At 39.5% G+C, this 26623-nt stretch overlaps 1 protein-coding gene across 1 annotated transcript in view; it reads left to right on the top strand.

The window, feature by feature from the left end:
* The window catches only part of Map2k6 (mitogen-activated protein kinase kinase 6), a 110937-nt gene that overhangs the window by 56737 nt on the left and 27577 nt on the right, over positions 1-26623 (top strand). Inside the window, exons 2-7 of the mRNA XM_046422629.2 lie at positions 13403-13469; positions 20871-20919; positions 21790-21903; positions 23692-23811; positions 24067-24183; positions 24860-24911. Of these exons, the coding sequence (XP_046278585.1) occupies positions 13403-13469; positions 20871-20919; positions 21790-21903; positions 23692-23811; positions 24067-24183; positions 24860-24911 (519 nt within the window). The remainder of the gene's footprint in view (positions 1-13402; positions 13470-20870; positions 20920-21789; positions 21904-23691; positions 23812-24066; positions 24184-24859; positions 24912-26623) is intronic.

The raw sequence follows: 26623 nt of genomic DNA, 5'->3' as shown, positions 1-26623 counted from the left end.
TCTAGAAGAGCGAGGTACGTCCCACATTCACATGTGACCTCGGGGATGTGTGCATGGTTCTTGAGCTGGGAGCCTTTCCCCAGTCATTTGTTTCCAGGTGTTTTGCTGATCAGCTTTAGAATGAAGGAGCTCCTAGAAGAAATAAGGAAGTTCCAGGTCACGCCCACTGCCCAGCCCTGCCCAGCCCTGCCCAGCCTGGTTTGCCTGCGTGAATATTCCCTTATGTTTTTCATATAACATTGACTACTTCCTCAGAAGCTTGTATACTGTAAAAGGACTGGATAAAAATTCATTTGAAATGACTTATTCTGGCTGTTTCTCATGTTTCTTGGCTCCGTGTTTTCTTGGACCCCATGGGAAATCTTGGCAGAACACCCTGTTATACATCAATACCCCGTGCTTCTCTCCACCTCCCTTCACATCGGATTTTCTCTTGGTTGTCACCCTTTTTGCCCTTTTTACCTCTCAGAGGTCCCACGGTGCTTCTCCCGGTCCCACGGTGTCCACTGGGACACTACTCCATCATTTTTATGCACCTTTCTGGCCCCTTTTGACCCCCTGCCTCGCTGACTTCTTTCCTTGGCTGGACTATTACTCAGATTTCCCATCATTTTTTATAAAGAAGTAACAAGTATACAAAAAACTCAAGCTTCAAAACTTTCCTTCGATCATTCTTTATTTCTATATATACTATGCTCTGTTCTTTCTCACGGTTCACTTTTTTGAAAAGTCTGGATTTCCTTATTTTGATTTATGTCAACTGTGGATGGGGAGGCTGAGGTTTCCAAGTTAAGAGCCTGGTGCTGAACATAAACCTAGAGTGCATCACGCCTGGAAGCATTCAGCATGTGAAGGAGAAATATTTTCGCAGATACTGTGCTAGGAATCCAGCAACCATGGGCAGACCCATTCTGGATGTAGGGCTGTGTGAGAGTGTTATTGGCTACTTGGCTTATTTTAACAAAAATTTTTTTTTAGACATTAGGGAATGGGGCAATTTCTTGGAGTGAAAAATATTATTCTTGGTATGAAGAGATGGATGTTTTTCCTACCTAGAAAATACCCCAAACAGTCCTTCAGATATCATTTCGTTTTGTGTATTTGTTTTATTGTGGATGTGAAGGTTCTTTTCATAAAGCCAGATTTCAGAATCCTGGTGACCCTAAGAGTTCAGTCTAGTCCTCTAACAGGAAGGGAGAATCACCCAGTGAGATGACCCTTAGGATAAGGGGATCTGTGAGTCCATTAGTGGATAAAGGGCTGTCTTCTTTGATATTGAAAGGCAACAGCACCACACACAAAATGAGCATCCCCAAGACACAGCATCCTGCTCACAGGGACCACAGTCACAACTTTTCAGGTTGCTCAATTTTTGCTGCTGGAATCAGTCACTTACGTCAGGTAGGTAATGGGCTTTTCAATTTCATCAAAATCCCCTCAGGGACGAGTGTTAGTTTATAAGCTCACGACAGAGCTCTCCAAGAGTGGAACACTTTATGATTTCATCCAAACGGGTAGCTCGAGTGCTCCTCTCAAACCCCAGAGCATTGGTTCGTGACAAAATTAACTGGTGATTGAATGTTTTCCATTTTTGCATCAGAGGAATTAAAGTCCAGAAAGGTTAAATTATCTTGAGCAAAGGTCATGGCAGGCTATAGCCTTTTGATTGAGTCTAGAACCCCTCCTTAAAACCAGGTCATGTCCTCATGGCTCCTGATAAACAGCCTCATCACGGGCACGTGTTATCTGGAGAGGGCTGGTCATCTGAGTAGAAAGCTTGTGTACAGTGGACTTAATCCAACGTTTTCCTCTGGATCCCAGGATTTATATATAGCCCTGACTCAGTTCAGCAATAATCCTTCCACAAGCTCATGGAAAGAGACTCCTGATGAAGAGTGATTTCAGTTGAAGGACGAAGTGCAATTGTATTATATGGGGAAACTGACAGCTCATATCTGTGTGAGCTCTATGCATCTGGACAAGGTTCTTGAAACAGTGGAAGTAACATCCCAGAGATATTGTTATCATGGAATTAAATAAGTCACATGAAATGATGAAGACCATATCTAATGTATAATAAGTAATCAATTCTGATTACTATTTATTTTTTTCTCATGAGCAGCCACTCGTTAGTAAACAAGTACCTGACCCAAACAGTAGTATGGCTAATTTGGTAACTTCCAACAGGGATTTATCGAGTGTTACTGCAATATCACTTAGTTCCTTTAATCCCACCAGGGCAAGTATTGGTATCCCCACTTTAAGGATTAGGTTTAAATAAATAACTTCCCAAATTATCACCTGCTACATTCTCTTTTTCACAAGGTCATGTTGAATTGTTTTTCAGTTACCATTTATTTTGTTGGAGACTTTTAAGTCATCTGGCCATATATTCACGAAAGGGTACTTCACTCCATCCTTTATTCTGCTCCTCAATAATTTTTTTTTTTTTTTTTTTTTTTTTTTTTTGTGATGCTGGGGATTGAACTCAGGGTCTCATTCATGCTAGGCCAGTGCTCCACCACTGGGTCACATGCCTAGCTCCCACTCTCTCCAATAATGAAGGCTTGTGAGAATTTCCATTAGTAACATTCATTTGAAATAATTCCAAGAAAAATCAGCAACACATAGAAAATCTTGTAAAATTAGTATATCCAGGGATCATTATACATTATCTGTTGCATTTTTGATTAGCACCAAAAATTGGGAATATTGTGCAGGTAATAGTACATATGCAGATGTGGGCAGAGATGTGAAACTACACACATTGTTCACTATTTCTAACACAGAGGTAGAATAGATGGGAATATTTGTTTTTGTTTTGTTTTCAAGAGGCACTATGTAGCATAGATAAATCTATACTTTTTACTCACAGTCCTGGGATCATGTAGGTAGGTAGAATATTGTTATGCTGCAATTGGGAATTTATGTATATTTTTTCTTGTGCTCAGTCTTGGAGATGAACCAATCTCCATGTTTCAAGGTGATTGCTTGAAACAACTCTGGATTTATTACATAACACTAGAGAACTCCACTTCTTTGACACCCTCAGTGGTGGCACTGCCTGGAGATATATTTGTCAGTTATAGTGATGCTGGTTTATTCAGGAGTAGAAACTGAAGGCTTCAGTCTTTCTGTAGGACTGTGGAATTTTCCCGTCAAGAGTTACGTGAAGGTCTGACATGGTATGGAATATTAGTACCCTGGCGTAAGCCCAGCTACTTTGCAAATAAGTTGTTAGCTTTCTTTTTCCAGAAAAATCTGATATTTAAATTTTGTGGTTTCCTTGGAGCTATTTCTTAGTTTTTGCTTTTTAATTGACCATCATAAGCCTCTAACTAAACGTGTCTCCAGTGAGAGTTGCCCTAAGCCAGGAAAATATGCCGTGGAACAAAAGGCGAAGCCTACATGATGGTCTTTTGCCAGGCTGTGCTCTGAAAAACGTGACTCTCAACAGTGTCCAGCTTCTCTGTGGAGAAAGGTGACCAGATATTGTAGAAACAGCCACGGGGCACAGGATTAGACTGAGGTTTTCCAGGTGGGGGAGTTTCAGTTACAGGGCAAAGAACGCTGCCATATTTTTTGATATTTCTTTGGTGATGGCTTCTTTACCCTCTTGTTGCTTATTGGCAGGGAACAGGAGGCATTCCAGAACGTGCCACAGGCCTGGGGACAGGGCTGCATTTCTTCCTTATGATTTTTCCTCCCCTTTGGCACTGAGTTAGAAAAATCTGGAGCCAGGTCAGTGACTTCTCCTTCTTTGCTTCAGCGCAGATTCACAGGATTAACAGGTGGTTCTGGGGCAGAAGCTTATTGGATGGGGGAGATGACTGTTCATGCCCTCCCAAAATGCAGGTGACACAAAAGAATGAAAACATTTAAACCTTTGAAGAACCAAAAAGAAAAAAGTAAAAATAGAACCTATGTGTGTGTGTGTGTGTGTGTGTGTGTTTCACAATCCTGACTACAATGTTCCCTCTTACGAGTCAACCAATAATAACAGCAACCAATGACCTGAGCACGTAGTTCACAGAAAGAGGAACACAGATGTCAGTAGACAAAACTATGCAGGTTCATTAAATATTTAAAGAATGTGATTAAACAATAAGGTAGCCCCATTGATCTATCAAATTGATGATTAAAACCTTTTTAAATTATGGAAGTATTCCTAAGGGATTATTGATCTCTTCCTTTTAAATTAGGAGTTTAAGATAGCTGGCTAGATTGCATAAAATTTGGCAATTTGACATCCTTTTTAAGTAAATGAGACCACCTGTGAAGTCATCCTGCCAAACGAAAACATCACCCTTGAATTGGATCAAGTTCTGACCAACAGTGGAATATGTGCATTGACAAAGCAATGGTCAGCAGAATCCGACAAGAAAGCAGATGACCTGTGTTTTTTCAGCAAAACAATTGCATGAGTTTGGGTGTTGGGAGAAGCAAAGAGAAATGGAAGAAGAACGCATAGATTAAAAATGCACTGAGAAATTTACCAACCAGTTAAAAGGCTCAAACTTCATTTTGATCCTGATTCAAACACACAGTAATTAAAAAATATCTGAGAATTTAAAAAAAAAAAATGAGATTAGGATTGTGAACACAGCAGCTATTTAAGAAATTATTTGTTTAGGCATGATAATGGTGCTATCGTTATGTTCTTCAAATGTCACTCTCTTAAGCTAGGTGTGGTGATGCACACCTATAATTCCAGCTAGTTGGGAGGCTGAGACAGGAGGATCACCAGTTCAAGGCCAGCCTGGGCAACATAGCAAGACCTTGTCAATAATAATAGTAATAATAATAATGATAATACAGTAGCCAATTTCTTTAGAGATGTTTGGTAAAGAATTTACAGGTAAAATGATTCAACATCTGGGAAAGTGATGTACTTCATCACTTAGTTGGAGCTATGTACCAGTCAGCCTTTTGTCACTGTGACAAAATAAGCAGCTTACAAGGAGCCAAGACTGAATTTTGCTTATTATTCCAGAGGTTTTGGTCCATGTTCAGTTGGCTGCATTGCTTTTGGAATTGTGGCTAGGCAGAACATTGGTGGAAAGTATATGGCAAAAGTGCTGCTCAGCTCACAGTGGCCAGGAAGGAGAGAGAGAGAGAGAGAGAGAGAGAGAGAGAGAGAGAGAGAGAGAGAGAGAGAGAGAGACCCCCATCAATGGCACATCACTAGTGACCTAACTTCCTTCCACTAAGTCCAGCCTCCTAAAGCTCTCACCATCTCCCAATGGTGCCTTCTGCTGGGGATAAAGCCTTCAACACATGGGGCTTTGGGGGACATCTAATGACCTGGGAAAGAGGCAGAATAGAGCCTGTACTCATAGGTAGCCTCTAAGAAGGCTCATAGATGAATTTTCCTGAATTTCATTGTAATCTCAGTCTTAAGCATCTGACTGAATCAAAAGTTACTCTTCTGTAGTTTTCCTTGCTTAGAAGGGGGGTGGGTAATCACAGTGCTATTAAAATTGTGGTCTTTGTGGTGCTAGAGATTGTGACTTAGTGGTAGATTGCTTGCCCTGTAGGCACTGGGTTCCAACCCTAGCATATACACAAAAAGTGGTCTTGGACCAGAGGGGGAAAAAAACCTGCTTCTTCCAAGAAATAAATTTATCTTTCTCACAACTGAATATTTTCTGTGATTCTATGGCAACTTTAAATCTTAATATTTTTGTCAAATTTCAAATATTTTCAAAAGCAATATGGTAAACCACCACATATTCATTACTGATCTTGTTTCAAGTCATACTAATCTTATTTCCTCTATATCTCCACCTTTCCATTCCTTACTGCCCTCCATATTATTCTGAAGTCAATCCTAGAATCATATTATTTCCTGTGTAAACATTTCCATATTTGTGTCTGAAATATGAGAGCTCCTTTTAAACATAGTCAGCACTTGGTGAGCATTTCGAAAAGACCAACTGCATCCCTGAATTGGTTTGCAACTTGTTTCCTAGTTTTTCATTTTAAACTGATGTTTCTAACAGCCTTCTGTCCACATTTCCTTTTGATAAAGACGCATGAATGGAGCAGTGTGGAAACAAGGAAGGAGGGTAGACAGACTGGGGCTTCCCTGTGCGCCACTGCCCAGTGCGTCTAGACCCCACTAGAAGGCATCGACAGAGATTCTCCTTTAGGTTCTTCCAAAAGTCCAAAGTCAGCACAGAATTGCTAACATAACAAAACACACTTTGTCTCTACCAGGTCTGAAGACAGAGCTTTAATCTTGGGAAGCTTCAGGAAAACCCTGAGTGCACATGCTGGTTCATTCTCCTTTGATAAGACCAGTGATTCTTTGTGTCCATCACTTCATCCCATGCTCTTCAAATATCCTTCCCTTGGCTGCCTTCTCTTCTTTCATTCTGCTTCCCTGTCTAGTTCACCTCTCTTCTCTCTGTCACTCCCAGATCTACACGTTTCCCCTCACCCTGCTTTTAAGCTTCATTGGCCTACTTGGAATCTGCCATGTGAGCCTCCAGGATCTTCTACTTAATGCATCTCTACTGACAGTCATTACCTATCCTATCCCCACCACCCACTTCCGTTGGTCTGACTTTCCTCCTTCAGTGAATTTCATCTCAATGTGGAAACACCAGATGATGATCATGGCGATTTCTACTGCTAGTTCTTCCTCATTACTACTTTATATGACTATTTCACTTCTGTCCCTCTGTCCCTCCTAGTCAGTAAGTTACCAGAGCTTGTAGATTTTGCCTGTGCAGAGGTTAAGCAGCTTATTTTTTTAGCCAGATCACTGTGGTCTCTGCTCTTATTTCTTGGCGCTGGTGCTTACTCTGCATGTGGGTGAGATGGGAAGACAGTGCTTCTGGCTTTGAAGAACATGCATTTTGAGTGGAAGAGATGGATGAATGAATGGGTTCAATTAGTCAGTGCAGGAAGAGACACATTAAAGAGAACATCCGGAGCACTGTGGCTGCATGGAGGAGGGACATTTATTAGACTAGGGCTTTCATGGAAGGCTTCCTGGAGAGAACATGGTTGAGCTGGGTTGAAGTTGATCAGAGTAGACAGGTCATAAGGACATTCCAGGGATAATATAAACAAAGACTTGGAGGCGGAAAACAGCAATGCGTGTGTGTATGTGGGTTTATGTATGTATGGACCATTGTCTCAGAACATCTGCAGATATTAGATGAACTAATCTTCATGCAAAATTTTTTTTCTGAACCATCATTGTGGCATGACATTCTTCTGAAAAACATGGATCATTTTTCCTCTTCAGTCTGAAATTAGAAACTTCTTAGTGACAGTGCTGCAGTCTCTGACTTCAACCTATTCGTCCAGGCTTCTGTCACCATTTACTTTGTCCAAAGTAGACAGCTCAGAATTCTTTGAATACATCCCAATGCCTTACCAGTATTGGTAGAGCATCTTCATTTTTGAAGATGTTGCCCTTCTGAGCCCTGATTGTCAAAATCCTAACCATTTCTTGAGCCTTTGATTCTGGAAACATTTAAATATGCCCAAAGAAGACACATAAAGTATAATGAGCTCTCATGAACCCTGAAATCCTACCAGTTCTCAAAGGACCACCTGAAACACCACATCCACTGTGAGATCATTTTGTTTTTTGTTTTTCCTTGTCTGATTTCCTCTCATCTGCTTTTAGGACACAGTGCTTCTCTCACCCACCACATATATGCACTGTGATTAGAAAAATTAGATTTTCAAATATGCTTGACTCTTTGAAAGCCGAATTTGCATCTTGATGAATTTTGTCCCTAGTCATGTATACTGTGGTAAATTATTGACAGTTTTAATTCAAAGATAGAAATAGTTCAAGTGCAACTGAATTTGAAATTTAATTCTTATTAGCCAGAAGGAATTGGTTGGCTGTAGAGGAAGTATCAGGGGCCTGGGGGAAAGTGATCTTATCATTGGAAAGTGAGAAATGGTGGGAAAGTAAAAATTTTTCCAGGACATGCTCTAGACCCTGGTTGGACCCTGGTTGGACTCTTAGTCATGTGTGGAGCTTTCAAAAAAAAAAAAAAATTATGGATCCTGAGACTTATTCCCAGAAGTTCTGAGTCCGTAGAGCTGGAATTGTTCCCCTAGTTAGTGGTAACAACAAATGTATGATTCAAGATTGATGACATGTTTGAAAAATTTTTAAAAAATTTGGCATAAATAATACAGTAAAACAACATAGGGCATTTGAAGAAAGATGGGGCCCATACAGGGAACATTTTTTTCTGAGCTCATATTTTAAACATACAAACACAAATGTGGAAGGAAGGGAAAAAAGGTATTTATTAAGCACTTATATACTAGGTACTGCTAGAGTTCATCACCTACTTTGTGCCAGCTGAGTCTTTTAGTGGCCTAGTAATATTGTACATCATCTATAGCATCATCTATAGTGCATAGGTGTGGAAATGGAGTTCACCATGAAGAATGTTCCTTAAGGTCACATTGTTAATAGGTGGTATAGCTGGGATTTGAAAGGTCATCTTATTTGTGCTTACATTTGTGCTATTTCCACTTCAGTTAGTTTTTTTCTTATTCTTTCTTTTTCTTTTCTTTCTTTCTTTTTTTTTTGATGGGCTTAATCCAGTTGTTCAAAACAGTCAAGAAAAGGGCAACAAGTATTCAGTCAACAGATATTTATGATATTTGCTGGAACAGGGCAATATCATTGTTATATTCTTATATTCTAGAGCATATATTCTAGTGAAGAATATAGATAATAAATAAATGCAAAAATAATTAAATTTAAAGATAAGATTACTATAGATTATGAGAAAGAATAAGCGAAAAATAAATGGAAGATGGCCACAGAGGTTTAAATCTAATTTAAAGAGAGTGGGGAAGGTCTGGGAAGTTTTTTGGGCCACATGATGAGTGAGCTGAGTTTGGCTGGCTGTATTCTCATGGACAAGAAGGGCAGAGCCCTCCAGGGAAACAGTATGGGGGGTCAGGTAAGCTTCCAAGAGGTTCATTCTGCCTCCTTGAAATCAAAGGGACTGCAAGTGTTCCTATGAGCTTTTCAGTTTTTCTTCTCTAAACTTTAAGTAATTCCAAGGACATTTGGAATACTCCTTTAGTCCAGGGGTGTATGTGATCTGGTGGTTTGGGTGATTGGAAGTGTCCTTGCCCACTTTCAAACGGCTGCTGTAGAGCTCGTTTTCTTTCTGAACTTCTGTCCCTCTGCCCTGCTCCATTAGCGCTTTGCGTATGATCGCGGCAACCGAATAACATCTAATGACACTTCTCTGCCAATTTTATTGCCAACTACACTTGGAACTGAAGCCCAGATGCAAGTGGTAAGGAGAGGGCAGCCAAGGCCTCCAGGTTGCCAGTTACTTGGCTAGAAATCCCATTCATACTGGGAAACAGATTTTTAAAATAAATTTGGCACCGGAAGTGCTGCGATCCTTTTGTGGAGCTGTGTCAATAATCATAAAGCCTCAGAATCATGCTCTCCAACCTTCGGTCTAGCTGACAAATGTTTGGGCATCAGCATATCCTCAGGATGCCACCTTCTGCTGACCGTGTGGGCTTCTCGTGCTGTTGGGGTTGGCACTGGAGCTCAATCTTCTGCTTTATGTAATGAGGCTCATCAGAGAGGCCCTTTGTGCTCACCCTCTCCGAGTGGGTGCTGGGCAAGACCTCTTGTGTACCCCATCATTTTCCATATGGTCAAAGCTAGGGAGCATTTCTGCGGTGTGGTAAATATGTTCTAATGACCGGCAAGATCCACCCCCCCCACCCCCCCCACCAAGTGCCATTTTGCTCCAAGCCAGGATTATCATGACCCAGCTTTGGTTTAAGATGAATTTTGCAAATATACGTGTGTGTCGGACTGTACTATTTTCAGGGAAAATAGGCATGGGTGTGACACGGGCTGATGTAATGAAGTGTGGCATGTGCCCAATCAGGTTGGCGAGGCTTCCTCTTTGCAGATTGTACCAAGAAGAGGGCAGAAATACGCAGAATCCTCTCTCTCTCTCATTCTGAGAAGGCTGGTTGCTAGCTTCTGACATCATATAAAGCCTATTTTCTGACTTTTTTTTTGTTTTGGCTTTGGACTCCCACGGGAGAAAACTGGCTAATACAGATGGTCACTTAGCTCCATTATTTGTATGGCTCCCTCCCATTAATATATTTTTTAACAGTGTTCAGTGTCAGTGTCAGGGGTTGGCAGCCTTCCTAGGGGGAACAGATTGCTCTGGAATAAACACAGCTGGAAACTGACCACTTATTGTTTTTCTTCCTTTTAAGAAATGAAAGAGGCATTTATAGGAAGGCCGGAGAACATTGTACTGTCCATAATTACTTTATAGATTTATGTCCCCAAGTCTGGTTAATGATTAATGCCACGCCTGGGTGTCCAAATGGACCCACTTCCTCTCTTCCTTCCTGAGGCTGCAGTTTCCTGGGAACAATGAGCTCTCGGAGGTTTGTTGTGATCCAGACTTAAGGAGGAGGTGGAGTCTGCTTGGTTATGTTCCTCCCGGCTGGGGCTGGCCGAAGTGTGTGGTCTTTGGAGCTAAAGAAAGCATGGCTTCTGTGGGGTTTTCTTCTGCTTATAGTTTCAGAGATGGGCAAGTAAGTGAATGCTAGAATGTTGGGGTGTGTGTGTGTGTGTGTGTGTGTGTGTGTCTATGATTTTCATTTTAGGTCATCTACAGAGTGAAGGCAGTGAATTTTCAAATAGTGTGACTCAACTAGGTTTTGTGTCTCTTGGAACTTCTTTGACTTCTTGTTGTCAGGGCGTTGCCATGTCTTGAAGTATTTGTATTTAAGAAAACCTTGAAGTCTGTGTAAATATCTAAGATATATCTGTAGTCAGGGGTTGAGTCAGGAGACAAGAAGCTGGTAAAATCACCCACCAGGGGGCAAATTCGGGGGAAGAGTGATGTGAATGTGGCCCTGGGAGGTTCTGGGGTGAAAGTGAAGGGAGGGAACCAAGTTTTTTTCTTTCCCAGTTGGAAGACTTTATTGTTGTTTAGGTCGTTTATTTCTGTAGTACCCAAGGGCCTCTCTCCTTCTCTATTTCCTTAAATAGATGTTTTGATAATTTATGAGTTATGATATGATAATTAAGTACTTTTAGGAATTGCTCCTAATTAATGGCTACATGAACCATTAATTAGGTTCCTTAGGAAGGCTTTTCAAAGGAGCTTTTCTTAATGAATGGGACTCTCTACATCAATTTTATAAGAACTGAGATGAAGACAAGGAAGACACAGGACTTTCAGAGTAACTTCTGCTTTTGGTTTCTTTAAATGACCAATGGAAGACCTTTTTCACAGACAAATATATGTGTGTGTGTGTGTGTGTGTGTGTGTGTGTGTATAATATATATATTATATATATAAATTATTCATTATATATTATATTATATATATTTGAAAGAGAGAACTACAGGATTGTATCTGTTGGGATTACCAGGATTACCTTTCACCTGCATTGGAATATGTGTGTGTTCTTTGAACAAGTTGAATCTATCATTCAGTCCTTACTGGACTATCTCATTTAATAGCTTTCCCTGTCTGTGTGACTGAAGCCCAGGGATGACACTTGTTGGAACTAGGCCATGTAGCTATTTGGGTTCTCATAATCAAATTATCACAGATACATAGTAAAACGCTGTGTGTTGTCACTTGACATTGCAATGTGTCAACTAATTAAGTCAAACATGCTAATAGCCTTCTGAAGTCCAAGAGCAGGAGAAGGAATGGTAAGTTATGAATCTTATAAAATGCATAGAGAGAAATGAGTTGAGAACTGAGAAAAAAAGTATTTTACTAAATGTGTTCCTAAAAGGTTTTCCTCTGTGCTGATTTCCTGGCTTTATATAAAATGGCAGAATTGATCTAGATATTGGATTTTGAAGGAATAGGAAAAAAAAAACCCTCATTTATATATTATGTTGGGTTCTGATAATATGACCAGTTTTTTTCATGAATTTCTTAAATGACTTTTTAGAGAATGGTACCACGCGGCTGTTTCTCTGTAATCAACAGGTACTTATGGGATCTCCGTGTTTTTTCATCTGCTTTGTCTGATTCGATTCTCACAGTCCAATGATGTGGGTGTTGATGTCACTTCCCTATTTTACAATTGAGGAAATCGAGAGTCAGTTGAAAATGATTCTGGAGGGTTTTTGGTTAAAAAAAAAAAAATGGAAGAACCAGATGTAAGCTGGGGATTTTCAAACTCGAAAGCCCTTGTTCTCCACACCCCTCGCTTTCTGGCCGTCTCTGTGCTTCTGCCACTGTGGATAGTGAAGAGCGCGCTGCATTGGAGTGTCAGGAGTCTTGGGCTCTGCTTCTGACTGGGCCATTGCTGGCTCTGTGATGTTAAGTCAACTCAGGTATTCTGATGTCATTGTCCTGCAACGAGTTTACCTTATTTGATTCCATAAGTTTCTTTGCGACTTCAGGATCTACCCAGGACTTTATCCGTGGCTTGTGCCAGCTCTGAAGTGCTCAGTGACAATGCAGAGAAGAGGTGAGAGAGGAAGCAGAGCTCTGAAGACCCAGCTCTGCTTGGGTTCCCTCTGCCAGGCACCAAGAGGCACAGGCTGTCCATAGCTGAGGAAAATCCCAGGCTCTTAGAAGCCTGTTCTCTTTGATCTGCTTCCTGGGCTAGCACTTCTCAGTTTGTTCTTTTTACCTCACCAACAAAAGTATTTGAGCCAAACTCTTTTACAGTTTCAAAGCCCAGGGATGAACAATATCAGAGTCCATTCCTATCTGGTCCCCAAAGACATGAAATCCTCCTTGCAAGAACCCATCTGTTATCTTAATCCTTCTTGGAGCAAAGCAGATGTAAATAAATATTATTCTAGGCTTAAGATTTAAAAACCTTCTCTTAGGTTTTCCAACTTGTGGCAGGTAGCCATGGAATGGGACAGGGCAAAAGAGAAAAAATAGTTTTTATTTTACACCCATCGTTAAGTCTAGCAATTATTCACAGATCAACTTAGAAAACTGAAGGATACTGAGATAAGAGTGACTCCGTTTGACATTAAAAAGAAGCAAAAACCACAACAAACAAACAAAATAAAAAAACACCCAACCCCCCCAAAATACTCCTGTAACCAACATCATCTGTCATCATGAGTATTCTATGAAAAAAGAAAAACAAAAAAGATTGGAATGCCATTCTCAGCAGGGAGAAAGGGTACATCTTCCTAGGTACACAGAGTTGGCATTCTTACCTTGACATGTTCTCCTTGTTGTTCATTCCTGATGCCAGTTTGCATTTGGGACACCCTGCGGTGGCTGGTGCGTGCACAGTGCACAGACTGCCTGGATAGGAAACAATACTCAGAATTGGGAGGTGACAGTGTGTTTCTGTGGCTGCTCTCTTGCTACAATGTAGATTTTTAACTTTGTCCTTACATCTTTCCCAATAGGCAAGAAGAGAAACCCTGGCCTTAAAATTCCAAAAGAAGCATTTGAACAACCTCAGACCAGTTCCACGTAAGTTGGCACAATTATCGTCTTAACTCAAGCACGGCGGGGACTTAGCCTCCCAATGGGTTCACTTTGGGGATCGTGAGCCAGGCCTTGGCCTTGGATGTAGGTGTTAGAAAGAAGAGTCCATTCAGGGGGAAGTCGTTTCCTGACTCTTCTGAGACCTGAAATCATCACATTCCATCTACAATCAATGGTTAGCTTTGAAGTCAGTGCCTCAAATTATTGGTGGAGTCAGAATTGTGTGGCACATGCGTTTGTCAGCTGAGGTCCTACAGAAGCCTAGAGAGGTCCCCAGATATGGATTGTCCTGCTTTCCCCCTGTAGATCTGAAAGAAGAGACACATCCCTGTGAGAGTCACTGCTGTAAAACACAGGTTGAGAATGAAAGGTGGTATTTGATGAGGACCCACATCCTTGAGACCTAAATCCTCTCCCTTATAAACAGAAGGCAAAATGAGGTAAAGGAACACTTCTTTATTAGCTAAGCCTTTGGCCAAAATCCCTAGGTGAGCTCAAGTCCTGGTGCAGCAGGATGCCCTCTCTGTGAGCCTTCTTTCTTTGTCTCTCTGTGTTAAGCATCATCAAGATGCTTAACTGTGGGGTGGGAAGGGTATGTCTCGTCTGGAAGTACAACCACCCCCATGACATCTGCAAGTCACCAAGTCACGAATAGAAATTCCATGGCAAAAAAAAAAAAAAAAAAAATCATACCAGAGCCACTGGAGAGACAGAGCAACTACAAAGAGAGTGCATCCGGGAGGAATGTTGAGGTTTTAAAGCTTTTGCTCTGGTCTTCGAAGTGCCTCCCTCTGTGAATGGTTTGTCCTGCGCTGTGATCCATCCTATTGGAAAGTGCGCCCCCTAGTGTTGGGATGCACTCATAAATGTGATCACGTCCCCTCAGGCTGCCAAGGTCAGGCAGCCACAGGCAGAAAAATGTCACTGAAGAACCTCTATGGACAGAGTGAAATAAAGAGCTATACTCTTCAGGGCCCTTTATGGTAGCCTGAGGGGTTAAGCTCGAGTGAGGATGTTGGTTTGTGAGGATCTGTAGGAGGAAGTTTTCCCTATAACAATGTCTAGAATTTTTTTTCTTTTGGAATGGGGTTCCTCTGAGCAGTTGGGCTCTCCCCTGAGGACTTGTAAATTGTGTAATTACTATTTTTTTTCCCCTCTGACTAGTTTGGAGTCAAATATGTGTCCCATTTTGCCACCGTGGGAAGAACTTGGTGGGATATACTTTAAAAATATTTATTTTAAAATAATTGTAGATGCACAGAAGGTTGCAAAGGCATATATACGGAAGTCACATTTAGCTTTGACCTAGACTGCACCAAAATCCCCCCATGTGAACATTTTACACAACTACAGTATGATGAAGCTATATTGGTGCAAACCACAGATACATTCAGTTCTAACGGCTTTACAAGTGCTCACTTATTTGTGTGTGTGTGTATACATGCGAAGTTCTATGTAGTTGACTTGCGTAGCTTTGTGATCTTGTTATCTTTGTCAGTTTTGCTGGAGGTAACCACTATCATCGTCAAGATGCTTAACTGTATGAACAATACAAGACTTGCATGTGACCCACTAAAAGTCATGCTTACCTCTTCCCCAGGGCACTTTACCACTGAAGTATGTTCTCAGTCCTTCTTATTTTATTTTGGACAGGGTCTCACTAAGTTGCTGAGGTGGGCCTCCAACTAGTGACCCTCCTGCCTCAGTCTCTCAAGTCACAAAGATTACAGGTGTGGCTCAAGACTTTATTTCATTTAACTTAATTTCCCTGAGATTGATTCAAGTTGCTGCATGTAGTGTATCAATAACTTTATAGCTGAGTACTGTTCCACGGCATAGTTATACCACCGCTTATTTAACCCTTCAGTCTTTGAAGGAAATATGGATCGCTTCCAGTTTTTGACTATTCTGAACAAAGTCATGACATTCCTGTGTAACTCCTTACATGAGAATAAGTCTTCATTTTTCTGGGATATATGCCCAGGACTACAACTTTTGGTTTATATGGTAAGGACGTTTTCCATTTTGAAAGACTTGCCCAACTATTTTCCAGAGTGATTGTAACATATTATGTTTTCAATGATAATGTATGAATGATACACTTGCTCTGCAGAATTTGATATTAGCACCGTTTTTCATATCAGCTTTTCTGATGGGTAGTGATATGTCACTGTAGTTTGTTTTTAACTTTATTTATTTTTATGTTGTGCTGAAGATAGAACCCTGTGCCTCACATGTGCTAGGCAAGTGCTCTACCACTGAGTCACAACCCTAGCTCCACATCGTAGTTTTAATTTGAATTTCTCTAGTAGCTAGTTATGTAGAATATGTCTTTAGGTGTTTATTTTCCATCCACGTACTTTCTTTGGTGAAATGTCTGGTATCTATCTTTTGCCTACTAACTAATGAGATTGCTTTTTATTGTTGACTATTGGCAAATACTTATATATTCTAGACATGAGAACTTTTTAAAAGTATGTGATATGAAAATATTTTCTCCCCGTTTGTAATTTGTCTTTTTATCCTTTTAGCAGGGTCAAAGAACAACATTATTTATTTATTTATTCTAATTAGGTATGTAGGACAGCAGAATGCATTTTGATTCATTGCACACAAATGGAGCACAACTTTTCATTTCTCTGGTTGTACCCGATGTCGAGTCACCCCATATGTGCAGTCATACACAAAAGGTTTTAATTTCGATGAAATCCAGTTTATAAGTTATTCCTCTTTACCGATCATGATTTTGGTAACAATCTTAAGAACCTTTACCTTGTCCCAGGTCCTGAAGATTTTTCTCTGTTCTTGTATAGAAACTGTATAGTTTTACATATAAGCCCCTGATCCATTCGCAGTTCATTTTTATAAAAGTTAACAAGGGTTAGGTTGAGCTTTATATTTTTTGCCAATGGATTTCCACTCGTTTCAGTGGAAATCCCTCCTCTGTTGAGTTGCGTTTGCTCCTTTGTCTAATATCAATTAGGCATGCCTGCTTTGATCTATTTCTGGATCTCTGTTCTGTTCCATTGATTTATGTGTCTGTTCTTCTGCCAGCGTCACACTGTCTTGATTATTGCAGCTATATACTAAGTCCTAATATTGGGAAAAGCGATGCTTGCCACTTTGTTCTGATTTTCAAAGTTATGTTGGCTCTTCAAAGGCCTTTTTTCTTTTCATATAACTTTTAGAATAAACTTGTCTTTGTCCACAAAAGAACTTGCTGACATTTTATTAGGAACTGAGTTTAACCTAGAGATCAAGTTAGGGATAAATGACACTTTTATTACATTGTCCCTTCCAATCCATGAACATGGTTAATTTTTCTCAATATTTAGTTTTTTAACAGTTTCTTTCATCAGAATTTTGTAATGATCCTCTTCATTACGACTTGTTCAGATTTCTATCTAAGTAGATTTCCTTGGAGCAATTGTAAGTGGCATTTAGTTTTTTAAATTTTTGTTTCTATCATTCATTGTCAACATATAGAAGTGCAGTTAATTCTTCTATGTTGATCTTATTTCCTGTGACTTTACTGAACTCAGGTATTAGTTGCAGAAGTTTTTTGTGGGTCCCTAGGATTTTCTTTCTTTTTTTTTTAATTTTTTTTTTTTTTTAGTTGTAGATGGACACAATACCTTTATTTGTTTATTTTTATGCGGTGCCGGGGATCAAACCCAGTGCCTCACACATGCTAGGCAAGTGCTCTACCACTGAGCCACAACCCCAGCCCTGTCCCTAGGATTTTCTATGTAGATAATCATGGCATCTGTGAACAGAGTTTTATGTCCCCCTTCCTAGTCTCTAGTTTTTTTAAACTTTTATTTTCTTGCCTTATCGAAGGGGCAAGGATGTCTAGTACTGTCAAATACAATCGGTAAGACTCTACAACTAACCTTTGTTCTCCATCTTGTGGAAAAACATTTAGTCTTTTCTGCTTAAGTCCCGTGTTAACTGTAAAGTTCTTCTTGATGCTGTTTATGAGGTAGAAAAAGTCCTTTCTAGTCATAATATGCTGAGGATTTTTATTATAAATGGGTGTTGAATTTTGTTGGCCACTTTCTCTGTATCAGTTGATATGATCGTAAGGTTTTTCCTCTTTGTCGTATTGATATGGGTATTATATTGATTAATTGGTGGCACGTATATTATATTTTTATATATTGTTAGGTTTGATTTGCTAAAATTTTATTGAGGATTTTAACATCAGCATTTTGAGACATGTTGGTCTCTGGTGATTTATTTATTATTTCTTTTGTGCCTTGTTTTCTGATAAGATAGTAAGGCCCTCATAAAGTGAAATTGGTGAAAAGTATACCCTCTTGTATTTTTCAGTGGTCCTTGGGTAAAACTGGTGTTAAATCTTTGAATGCTAAAATTCTCCAGTGAAATCAGATTGCCTGTATATTTTCCTGGAACTTTAAAATTTCTCAATTTCTTTAATAGATACAAGGCTATTCAGATTATCTGTTTCATCAGGGCTGACTTTTTGGTAGAATGTGTTTTTTGAAAAGTTGGTCTACTTCTAAGTAGTCAAATCTGTGAGAGTAAGTTGTAGTATTTTCTGATTGTCCTGTCAATGGTAGCAGGATCTGATGCGATATCCTATTTTTTCCCCTGATATTGGTAATTTATGTCTTTTTTTGTCTTTGTCAATTTTGGTTGAGGTTTATCAATTTTGCTGATTTTTTTGAAGAATTGGCTTTGTTTTATTGTTTTTCTGTTTTTAATTTTATTGCTTTCTGTTCTTATTTCCCATATTTTCTTTAAAATATATTCTCCTATTAGGCTGTGGATGTAGCTCCATAGTAGAGAACTTGCCTAGCATGTGAGAACTCTGGGTTCAATCCTCAACACTGCAAAACAAAACAAAATAATATGTATGTGTGTGTTGTGTGTGTATAAAACTATATATAGAAAAAAAATATATAAAGCACTATGTATATATATAAAACATATATTTTCTTACATCAATTGTCCAGTTTTCTTTTTCTTTTGTGTTTTTATTCTTTACCCTTTCCTAATGCATATTAATTTTGTATGTTTTATGAATTTTTGAAAGCCTTTCTTTTTTAATATTTATTTTTTAGTTGCAGATGGACACAGTATCTTTATTTTATTTATTTATTTTTATGGGGTGATGAGGATCGAACCAAGGGCCTCCCACATGTGAGGTGAGTGCTCTACCTCTGAGCCGTAACCCCAGCTCCACCCCTAAAAGCCTTTCTTGACATAAGCAAATGAATAGGAAACTAAGCAAGCATAAATGTAACCTCTATTTTTTTTTTTTTTTCAACTGGTAGAATGTATTTTGAATACCCTTTTCTGCTTCACTGTGTGGGGGTCAGAGCATCACTATAGTATTGTGGACTACACCATTTAGATTATAGTCTTCTCATTTAGCAGTGAGGTTTAGATTTGTACTTCTAAAGAAATAGCTTCCACATTTTGTTACTTTCCTTGGCAATTTCTTGAGGTTGGCCTGGCAATTCTTACCATTCATATCCCGTCTCCCTGTCCTAGGGCAGAGCTCCTCTCTCTAAGTCCAGTGTGTGTGGTCTGTCTGCTTGAGCTCTTTGAGTTGCCAATGCCAATGTGTCTTTGACTTAGGTTTCTGAGCTCTTTGCTCACTTGATTGATAGTAACTAATCCTAAGTCAATTCTATGCTAGTCAGTATTATTTTATTAAACTCTCACAAAAGGATCAGGAGGCATTTAAAAAACAAACAAACAAACAAAAAAAACCCTCATTTGACAAGCAAAACAACAGAACTGTGTAAGGGTCAGGTGTGTGTTTGGAATTGTTCAGCTAGCTTCATTGGGTAAGTGTTCAGGCCCTGCAGCCAGAATGCCTATGTTTATATTTGAGATCTAAACCTGACTAGTTAGCAAGATACCTAACTGCACTGAATTTTAATTTCCCTTTCTTAAAAATAAGAATAAACAATGGTGTGGTTGTTATGAGGATTAGATGTCATACTCCATATTAAATGTCTTGCCAATTGCCTGCTGCATTGTAGTTGCTCAGTGGAAGGTAGCTGCAAGTTGTTCATTGTTATGGTACAACTTCTAAGTGGAATCACTCAGGGATCTCGGATACTCAATCATGTGCGAGTTAGACTGGGTAAAACTAAGGCAAATAATTTGCGGCTAGTGAGTGAGGATCCTTTACTTCTGTAGTTGAGAAGTCATGGGACATCTCTGAATTCTAATGTCATTATCTCTTTGAAAGACCTTAAAATTAAGAAAGACCTTAAATTAATCTCTTTCAATGCCAGTTCTTTTCTTTGTCTTTTTTTTTTAAGGTGGTGCATTATACTCGTACATAATGGTGGGATTTGTTTTTACAGATCTGTACATGCACATATCAATGTCATTTCTTCGAATTGAAATAGAGATAAAAATGTCAGAGTTGTAAAAGAGAAACTATTTTATGCAAATGGTTTAGCACAGTGTCTGGGTCAAGTCAGTACTTAACAAGTTAAATAAATGAATAAGATTGTAATAGTAATCAGTGAACTGATTATACCTATAGAATTACAAAAAAATATTATAATAAACCAAAATTGGTTTTTCATATAAAACACTAATACTGGGTGACCTTTGGAATACCTTTGGTCTTCTAGGGAAAGGATTTTGTAATAAGCTTGATTCTTTACCCAGAAAATTAAAATATGGAATAATTGACAGAGAACATCCACCCACAGTTTACACCTACAAATCTTAATGCCCCAGGTAAACTAATATACCCAGCCCTGGACAGAAAGAACACAGTGTCAACTAATCCAATCTGAGCTGTCAGTCTTGGCCCCATAGCCTGATGCTTTTGGCAGATCTGATGAACCCTAAGGCCTGAGGCTTGGGTGGATTAATCATTTTCATTAGAAGAGGCCTGGGTATTGGGAGCAGGTTCCTTGATTCAATCAGACTGAAATAAACGTCCTTTCTTCTTGTACAACAATTGTGGGAAAAAAAATGGTGAAATGTTGGATACGTTGGTGCCCTTGAATGAAATAAAAGGTTTGAAGCTACTCTAGCTCTGTGACTGCACACATATGGCTCTATTTATTGGCTATTTACTGTACGCCAAGCATTCTGCTAAGCATTTGACTTGGAACATTCCCTGTAATACCCAGTCCTACTCCACAAGGTAGGCACGGTAATATCTCCATGTTAAAGGAGACACAGAGGCTCAAAGAGATGAAGTAATGTAAACCCTAATGTATTTTATTTTAAATCCCATACATTCACACTCCCATGCTATTTTTCCTGACTTGTGAACTTCTGCCTTCTTTCCAAAGAGAAAAACTCTCCAGTTGCATATAATTTGGAAAGAATGTCTTTGACTAAATATCTCATGTATCTTCTTTTCCCCTTTATCTCTCTCAGGCCACCTCGAGATTTAGACTCTAAGGCTTGCATTTCTATTGGAAATCAGGTGAGAAAAGTCATGCCTGTCAGCTAACACATTGATCATTTTAAGTATATACTTTCTGGATGACCAATGAAAAATTTATTGTTTATAGAATGCTGTCATGGATGCATCAAAAAAGTCGGACATCAAAGGGAAATGGCTTGTTTTGCTTTTGCTATTTTGAATTGTGAATGGCAATCAGGCTATTGTGGTACTGATGAGGGTATTTTTAAAAATTTATTTATTTGTTCTAATCAGTTGTACGTGACAGCAGAATGTTCTTTGGTTCACTGTACACAAATGGAGCATGAATTTTCACTTCTCTGGTTGTATACAAAGTAGGGTCACAGCATTCATGCAATCATACATGTACCTAGGGTAATGATGTCCGTCTCATTCCACCATCTTTTCCATCCCCATGCCCCCTCCCCTTTGGACCATCCAGAGTTAATCCACTTATCCTAAGCCCCGTCCCCCATTATGGATTAGCATTCACTTTTGTTGAGGGTATTTGAAGAGACTGGATGTTTTTCTTGGTAGGGTCAGTCTCAAAGTGGCGTAGATCTGGTTGCCATCAGCCAGTAGTAGGTTATAAAGATGATTAAGGGGGTGTGGCTTAAGAGCTGCAGTGTAGACAGCTTCCACAGAGCCACTGGAAAACTGAGTTGGGTGGAGTTAGGTCTCTGTGTTGCCTGTAATGAGCAGGTTGCTTTGGCTTCCTGTAGAGACCTGAGCCTTTTCTATTGCTCTTGGTGGCTTCTTGCTTTCTGTGGCTTGCTAGAAAAACTCATGGCCAGGCAATGACCCCTTGAACACTGAGAAAAACCAGATGAGTGAGGACAGCATGGTCAGTGTCTAGTTCCTTTGTCACCTTCCTATTTTTCTCTCTCGCAGAACTTTGAGGTGAAGGCTGATGACCTGGAGTCTATAGTGGAACTGGGGCGAGGTGCGTACGGGGTGGTGGAGAAGATGCGGCACGTGCCCAGCGAGCAGATCATGGCGGTGAAGGTAGAGTTGATGTTCCCCGGATGTTTTGTATCTGCAGTGTGTATGTTTGTCTCCACTGTAAACCAGCCCTTTTCATAGAAACAAAATGGTCTTCAATAGGGTGGAAAAAAAAAAGATTCTTTGCAGGAAATAGTATTTTTCTCCAAATATGTGTAAAATGCTTCTTTGGTATGTGTTGCATAGACATTTAATTTATTTTTTAACTAAGCCCCTCCACCACCATTTTTAATTTTTTTTTACACAATGATGATGTCACTGTCATACTTAAAGGAATTAGCAAATGCTTTCTTGTTTCTTGCACTCTTCTGATACTAGATCTGAACGAACATTTCTTTGATTATCTCGAAGTGCTGTTGTTGTTCTGTTGGTTTTTCCTGTCAGCATCCAAAGCAAGTTACACAATGCGCTTGGTTGCTATGATGCATGAATCTGTTTTATACTGTTTTGAGTTACAGAATTGTCCCTGAAAATCAAGAAACTGTATTTGAGAGAGAAAACATCTGTTTGTTGAAAAAAGGGGGGGAAATACATCTAGAGTAAATTTGCATCACTGTTGAGCTATGGACTGCAATCTGGATCAGTTGATGTTTCTGGAGTAGATTCTGGTCTTCTTAAGGAATTGCCTTTTCTGCATAGTTAGTAACCGGGCTCTTATTGGGAGTGGCAGGAGACAGTGGAGCCCTTTCCTGTTAGAGAATGGAGGCCACCTCATGAAGACCTAGTGTTACGGTAACTCTGCTGTCAGTTAAAGACACAGTCACATTTCTGGAAGGCAATATTTGCAGGTGTGACAGGTTTGTCTTCTTTCAGAAGCACTGGGTTGGGTTAAGTGGTTTCTCTGTTTCTGTTTGGTTCCTCCTCTTCCTGTAGTTGTACCAGTTCTCTGACAGTTGCACTTGATTCCAAATACAGTTGGTTCTCCCTATGTGTGGGTACCACACCTCTGGATTCAACTAATTATGGATCAAAAAAAAAAACATTTGAAAAAAATTGCACTGAAGATGTACAGGCTTTTCCCTCATCCTTATTCCTTAAACAAAACAATGTAACAATTGTTTATATACATTTATTTTGTATGAAATGTTCAAGGCAATCTAGGAATGATTTAAGGTATATGAGATGATATGTAGAGATTATATACAAATACCACATTGTTTTATATTAGAGACTTGGGCCTCCTCGGACTTGGTAATCCAAGGGCAGGTGGTCCTGGAACCAATCCCCCGGGGATATGGAGGGCTAACTATAGCTACTGTACTCCTACATGTTCCCAAAGAGGGGCTTTTGGCTTTTTACCCCTTAGGATCACACATAAGCAGTAAAGTACCTTCACACTAACCTGATATAGTCCTGTAAACCAGATTACTTTTATACCTTAGAAATACAGTTTTAAACATCTTCCTATTCTCTGAAATATTCAGTTAGTTTGCCTCTTTTGTTTAAGAAATCAAATGATGAACAATTTTCCTTACTTCTTTTTTTTTTTAAAGAGAGAGAGAGAGAGAATTTTTTAATATTTATTTTTTAGTTTTCGGCGGACACAACATCTTTGTTTGTATGTGGTGCTGAGGATCGAACCCGGGCCGCACGTATGCCAGGCGAGCGCGCTACCGCTTGAGCCACATCCCCAGCCCTCTTCCTTACTTCTTATGGATTACAAATGGCTGGTTACTCAGGGTGGATATGTACTAGCAGTGGTTTCTGCTGATTTCAGGAATGGGCTCCTCAGCTCCCTGCCTGACTCAGCTCAGAGAAGTAACCCTAAGTTTTCCATGCCTTCCCATCTAGCGGATCCGGGCCACTGTAAATAGCCAGGAGCAGAAAAGGCTACTGATGGATTTGGACGTTTCCATGAGGACGGTGGACTGTCCATTCACCGTCACCTTTTATGGAGCTCTCTTCCGGGAGGTAGGTGGTCCTTTGATTCAAAGTCCAAGAAGAATAATGACTTAAGTTTCTCCCCTCGCTCACGTGCCCAGGCTGCCTGTTGCTTTTTGGAGGGTATCTTGCTCATTTACAAATCCCTTTAAGATCTTGAAGGGAAACTGTACCTTTTCCTCCAAAAACGCAAACAGGAATAGTTCTTCAGGACAAGGTGTTGACTATTTCTTCTTCCCCCCTTTTCTACCCTCCTTGACCTTCCTTGAATGGACTGATCTCCAGGGTGATGTGTGGATCTGCATGGAGCTCATGGACACGTCGCTAGATAAGTTCTACAAACAAGTGATTGATAAAGGCCAAACAATTCCAGAGGACATCTTAGGCAAGATAGCAGTTTCTGTGAGTACATCCTGAACCTTATTACAAGGAGAACACAAGAAGTCTAGGCCTTGGGGGTCTTTGGGTCCCCAGTATGAGGAACCAGTACCTTTACCATAATGACCATCCCACACGTGTCTGCTGGATGCGTGCCTACATGGGTGGGTGGGTAAATAAGTGCTTTCCTTCCTGAGCCCTGCGTCGAAGATGTTACCACTGATTTGGTTTAGCAGATTCTACACTGAATTACTCTGATCAGGGCAGCCATCTGTTATGACTGCATTCCACCCAACTCTATATTCTGATATCTATTTTTTATTCCAATTTTAATTTGTGGATTTTAAATGTTTTCTTAAAACTAATATTCATAAAAAGAAGCAGCAGAAAAAGATAGAAGAGATTGTTTGTTACCTTAATGGCTACTAAGATTCATGAGGGTAGAGAAAAAAAAATGCTTGAGGCTAAACAGAAAAAAGAGATGAGTGAGACATCTCTGATGTAAGCTACAGCCCTCTCTGGTGGGTGGAGCCCAGTTTGTGTAACTTTCTGTGCCTACACATCTTGGATAGAACCACCACTATTTGGGAAAATACCTTACCCTGTGACCTCAAGGCAGGGATAATAAACCTGAATATGCCAACATTCAGTTTCTTTCCAGTGATGGGGTCAATAATTCTACTTTGTGTTTCTCTTACAGATTGTAAAAGCTTTAGAACATTTACACAGTAAACTCTCTGTCATTCATCGAGGTAAGCATCCACGGAGCTTCCTTGGCTATTCCCTTTAATAAGTTCATTTCTTTGGCTTGCAGTCTTCCTCCTCACTTTCCCTCCCCTGTAAAGATGGCAGTGGAATTGAGCCAGGTAATTGTTTGGGAATTGCATAGCAGTTAGCTTTTTGTGACTGTAACAAAACACCTGATAATAATCAACTTATAGACAGGAAAAGTTTATTTTAGTGCACAGTTTTGGAGGGTTTAGTCCATGGACAATTGGCCCCATTACTTTTTGGCTTGTAGTGCAGCAACATATCATGGTGAGAATGTGTGGCAGAGGAAGCCCGTTCACACTGTGTCTGGGAATGAAAGGGAGGAAGAGACCGAGGTCTCATGTCCCCTTTGAGAGCACACTCCCAATGACCTAAAACTTCCCACGAGGTCCCACTTCTTAAAGTTTCTACCACTTCACAGTAGTGCCAAGCTGAACACAGCCTTCAACACTTGGGGGACGCTTCAGGTCCAAACCACAACAGTACATTTTTTTTTTTTTAATCTTGGTTGAGGGGATAAGAAGACCTGGGCTTTATATTACAACTAAATTGAATATAAAACACCTGTTACCAAGCTAAGGAATCATGGGGAATTTCAGAGATGATAAAAATTCATCTTGTCCTCACCATCACCAAAGCATAATGGACAAATGTATGACATTCTACATTTCAACAAGATCCCCAGGTGATTCTTGAGCACATCGAAGTGAGGAAAACTCTGGAATAAATCTGAGCCCTTTCAGGCTGCAGGAGGCAGGAGAAAATGATTTGGATTTTCCTTTCTCCATTCTTCTCTTCCTTTTCCTTGGCTTATTATCTCTTTACTCATTCATTCACCCACAATATATTTCCTCATCTACCTTTTATCCATCCACTCATCTATCCATTTAGCTCTTATAATCACCTTTAAAACATTATTTAAATACGACACTGTAATAGATGCCCTGAGACGTATCTATGAAAATATATTTTTGTAACAAAATTATCAATAAGAAATTAGAATATATATATATATATATATATATATATACACAAATAAAAGAGTTTTGAAAAAGGAAATCGTCTTAGAAATAGAAAAATACCAAATATGGAAGTAGATCTGTAGAGTGTAAAATGAGTCATTGATTATTACTGGGAGTCCATGGTGAGGAAAAACTTCTTGGAAAAGGTCCGCTAAATCACGTCTTTGAGAAAGTTAATGGAAAGTATTGATAGCTGATAGGGCTTTGTGGTTTGGATCATTCTTAAGCCATGTGCCTGGAAAGGACAATGTGCCTATTATTATTATTAAATTGGTAGTATTAAAAATTGAAAAAAAAAAAAAAAGGGAGGTTGGAAGACCAGAAGAAGAAATTGGGATGGAGTATAGATAGGAAAAACAATGTGGATTTCTCAGGAATGTGAAATTGATTTTTAACAGTTTACTTCCAAATTATGAGATATTTAATTCTTATTAGAGGATAGAAAGGTTTAAAAAATAACAAAATGAAATTTGTGTTATCAGCCAGTTTAAGAGAAAAAATTATATAGGATAATTTTTAGAGCTTTTAGAATGACTTTTTTTTCCTTCTTATTCTATGTCCTCTGTGAACAATGTCACAAAGGGAAAAAGGAGCTAATTGCTAATTTCATTACCCAGAGACAGCAGTGCTCATTTGTTGGGGTATATGAGTGGGTGGGTTCCATTTTTCTC

This window comes from Marmota monax, unplaced genomic scaffold (genome assembly GCF_021218885.2).
Source record: "Marmota monax isolate L192 unplaced genomic scaffold, Marmota_monax_Labrador192_F-V1.1 WCK01_AAM20220418_F8-fsc00173, whole genome shotgun sequence".
NCBI lineage: Eukaryota > Metazoa > Chordata > Mammalia > Rodentia > Sciuridae > Marmota > Marmota monax.
The sequence above is the reverse complement of the archived record's forward strand: the minus strand, read 5'-3'. Positions and strand labels throughout refer to the sequence as shown.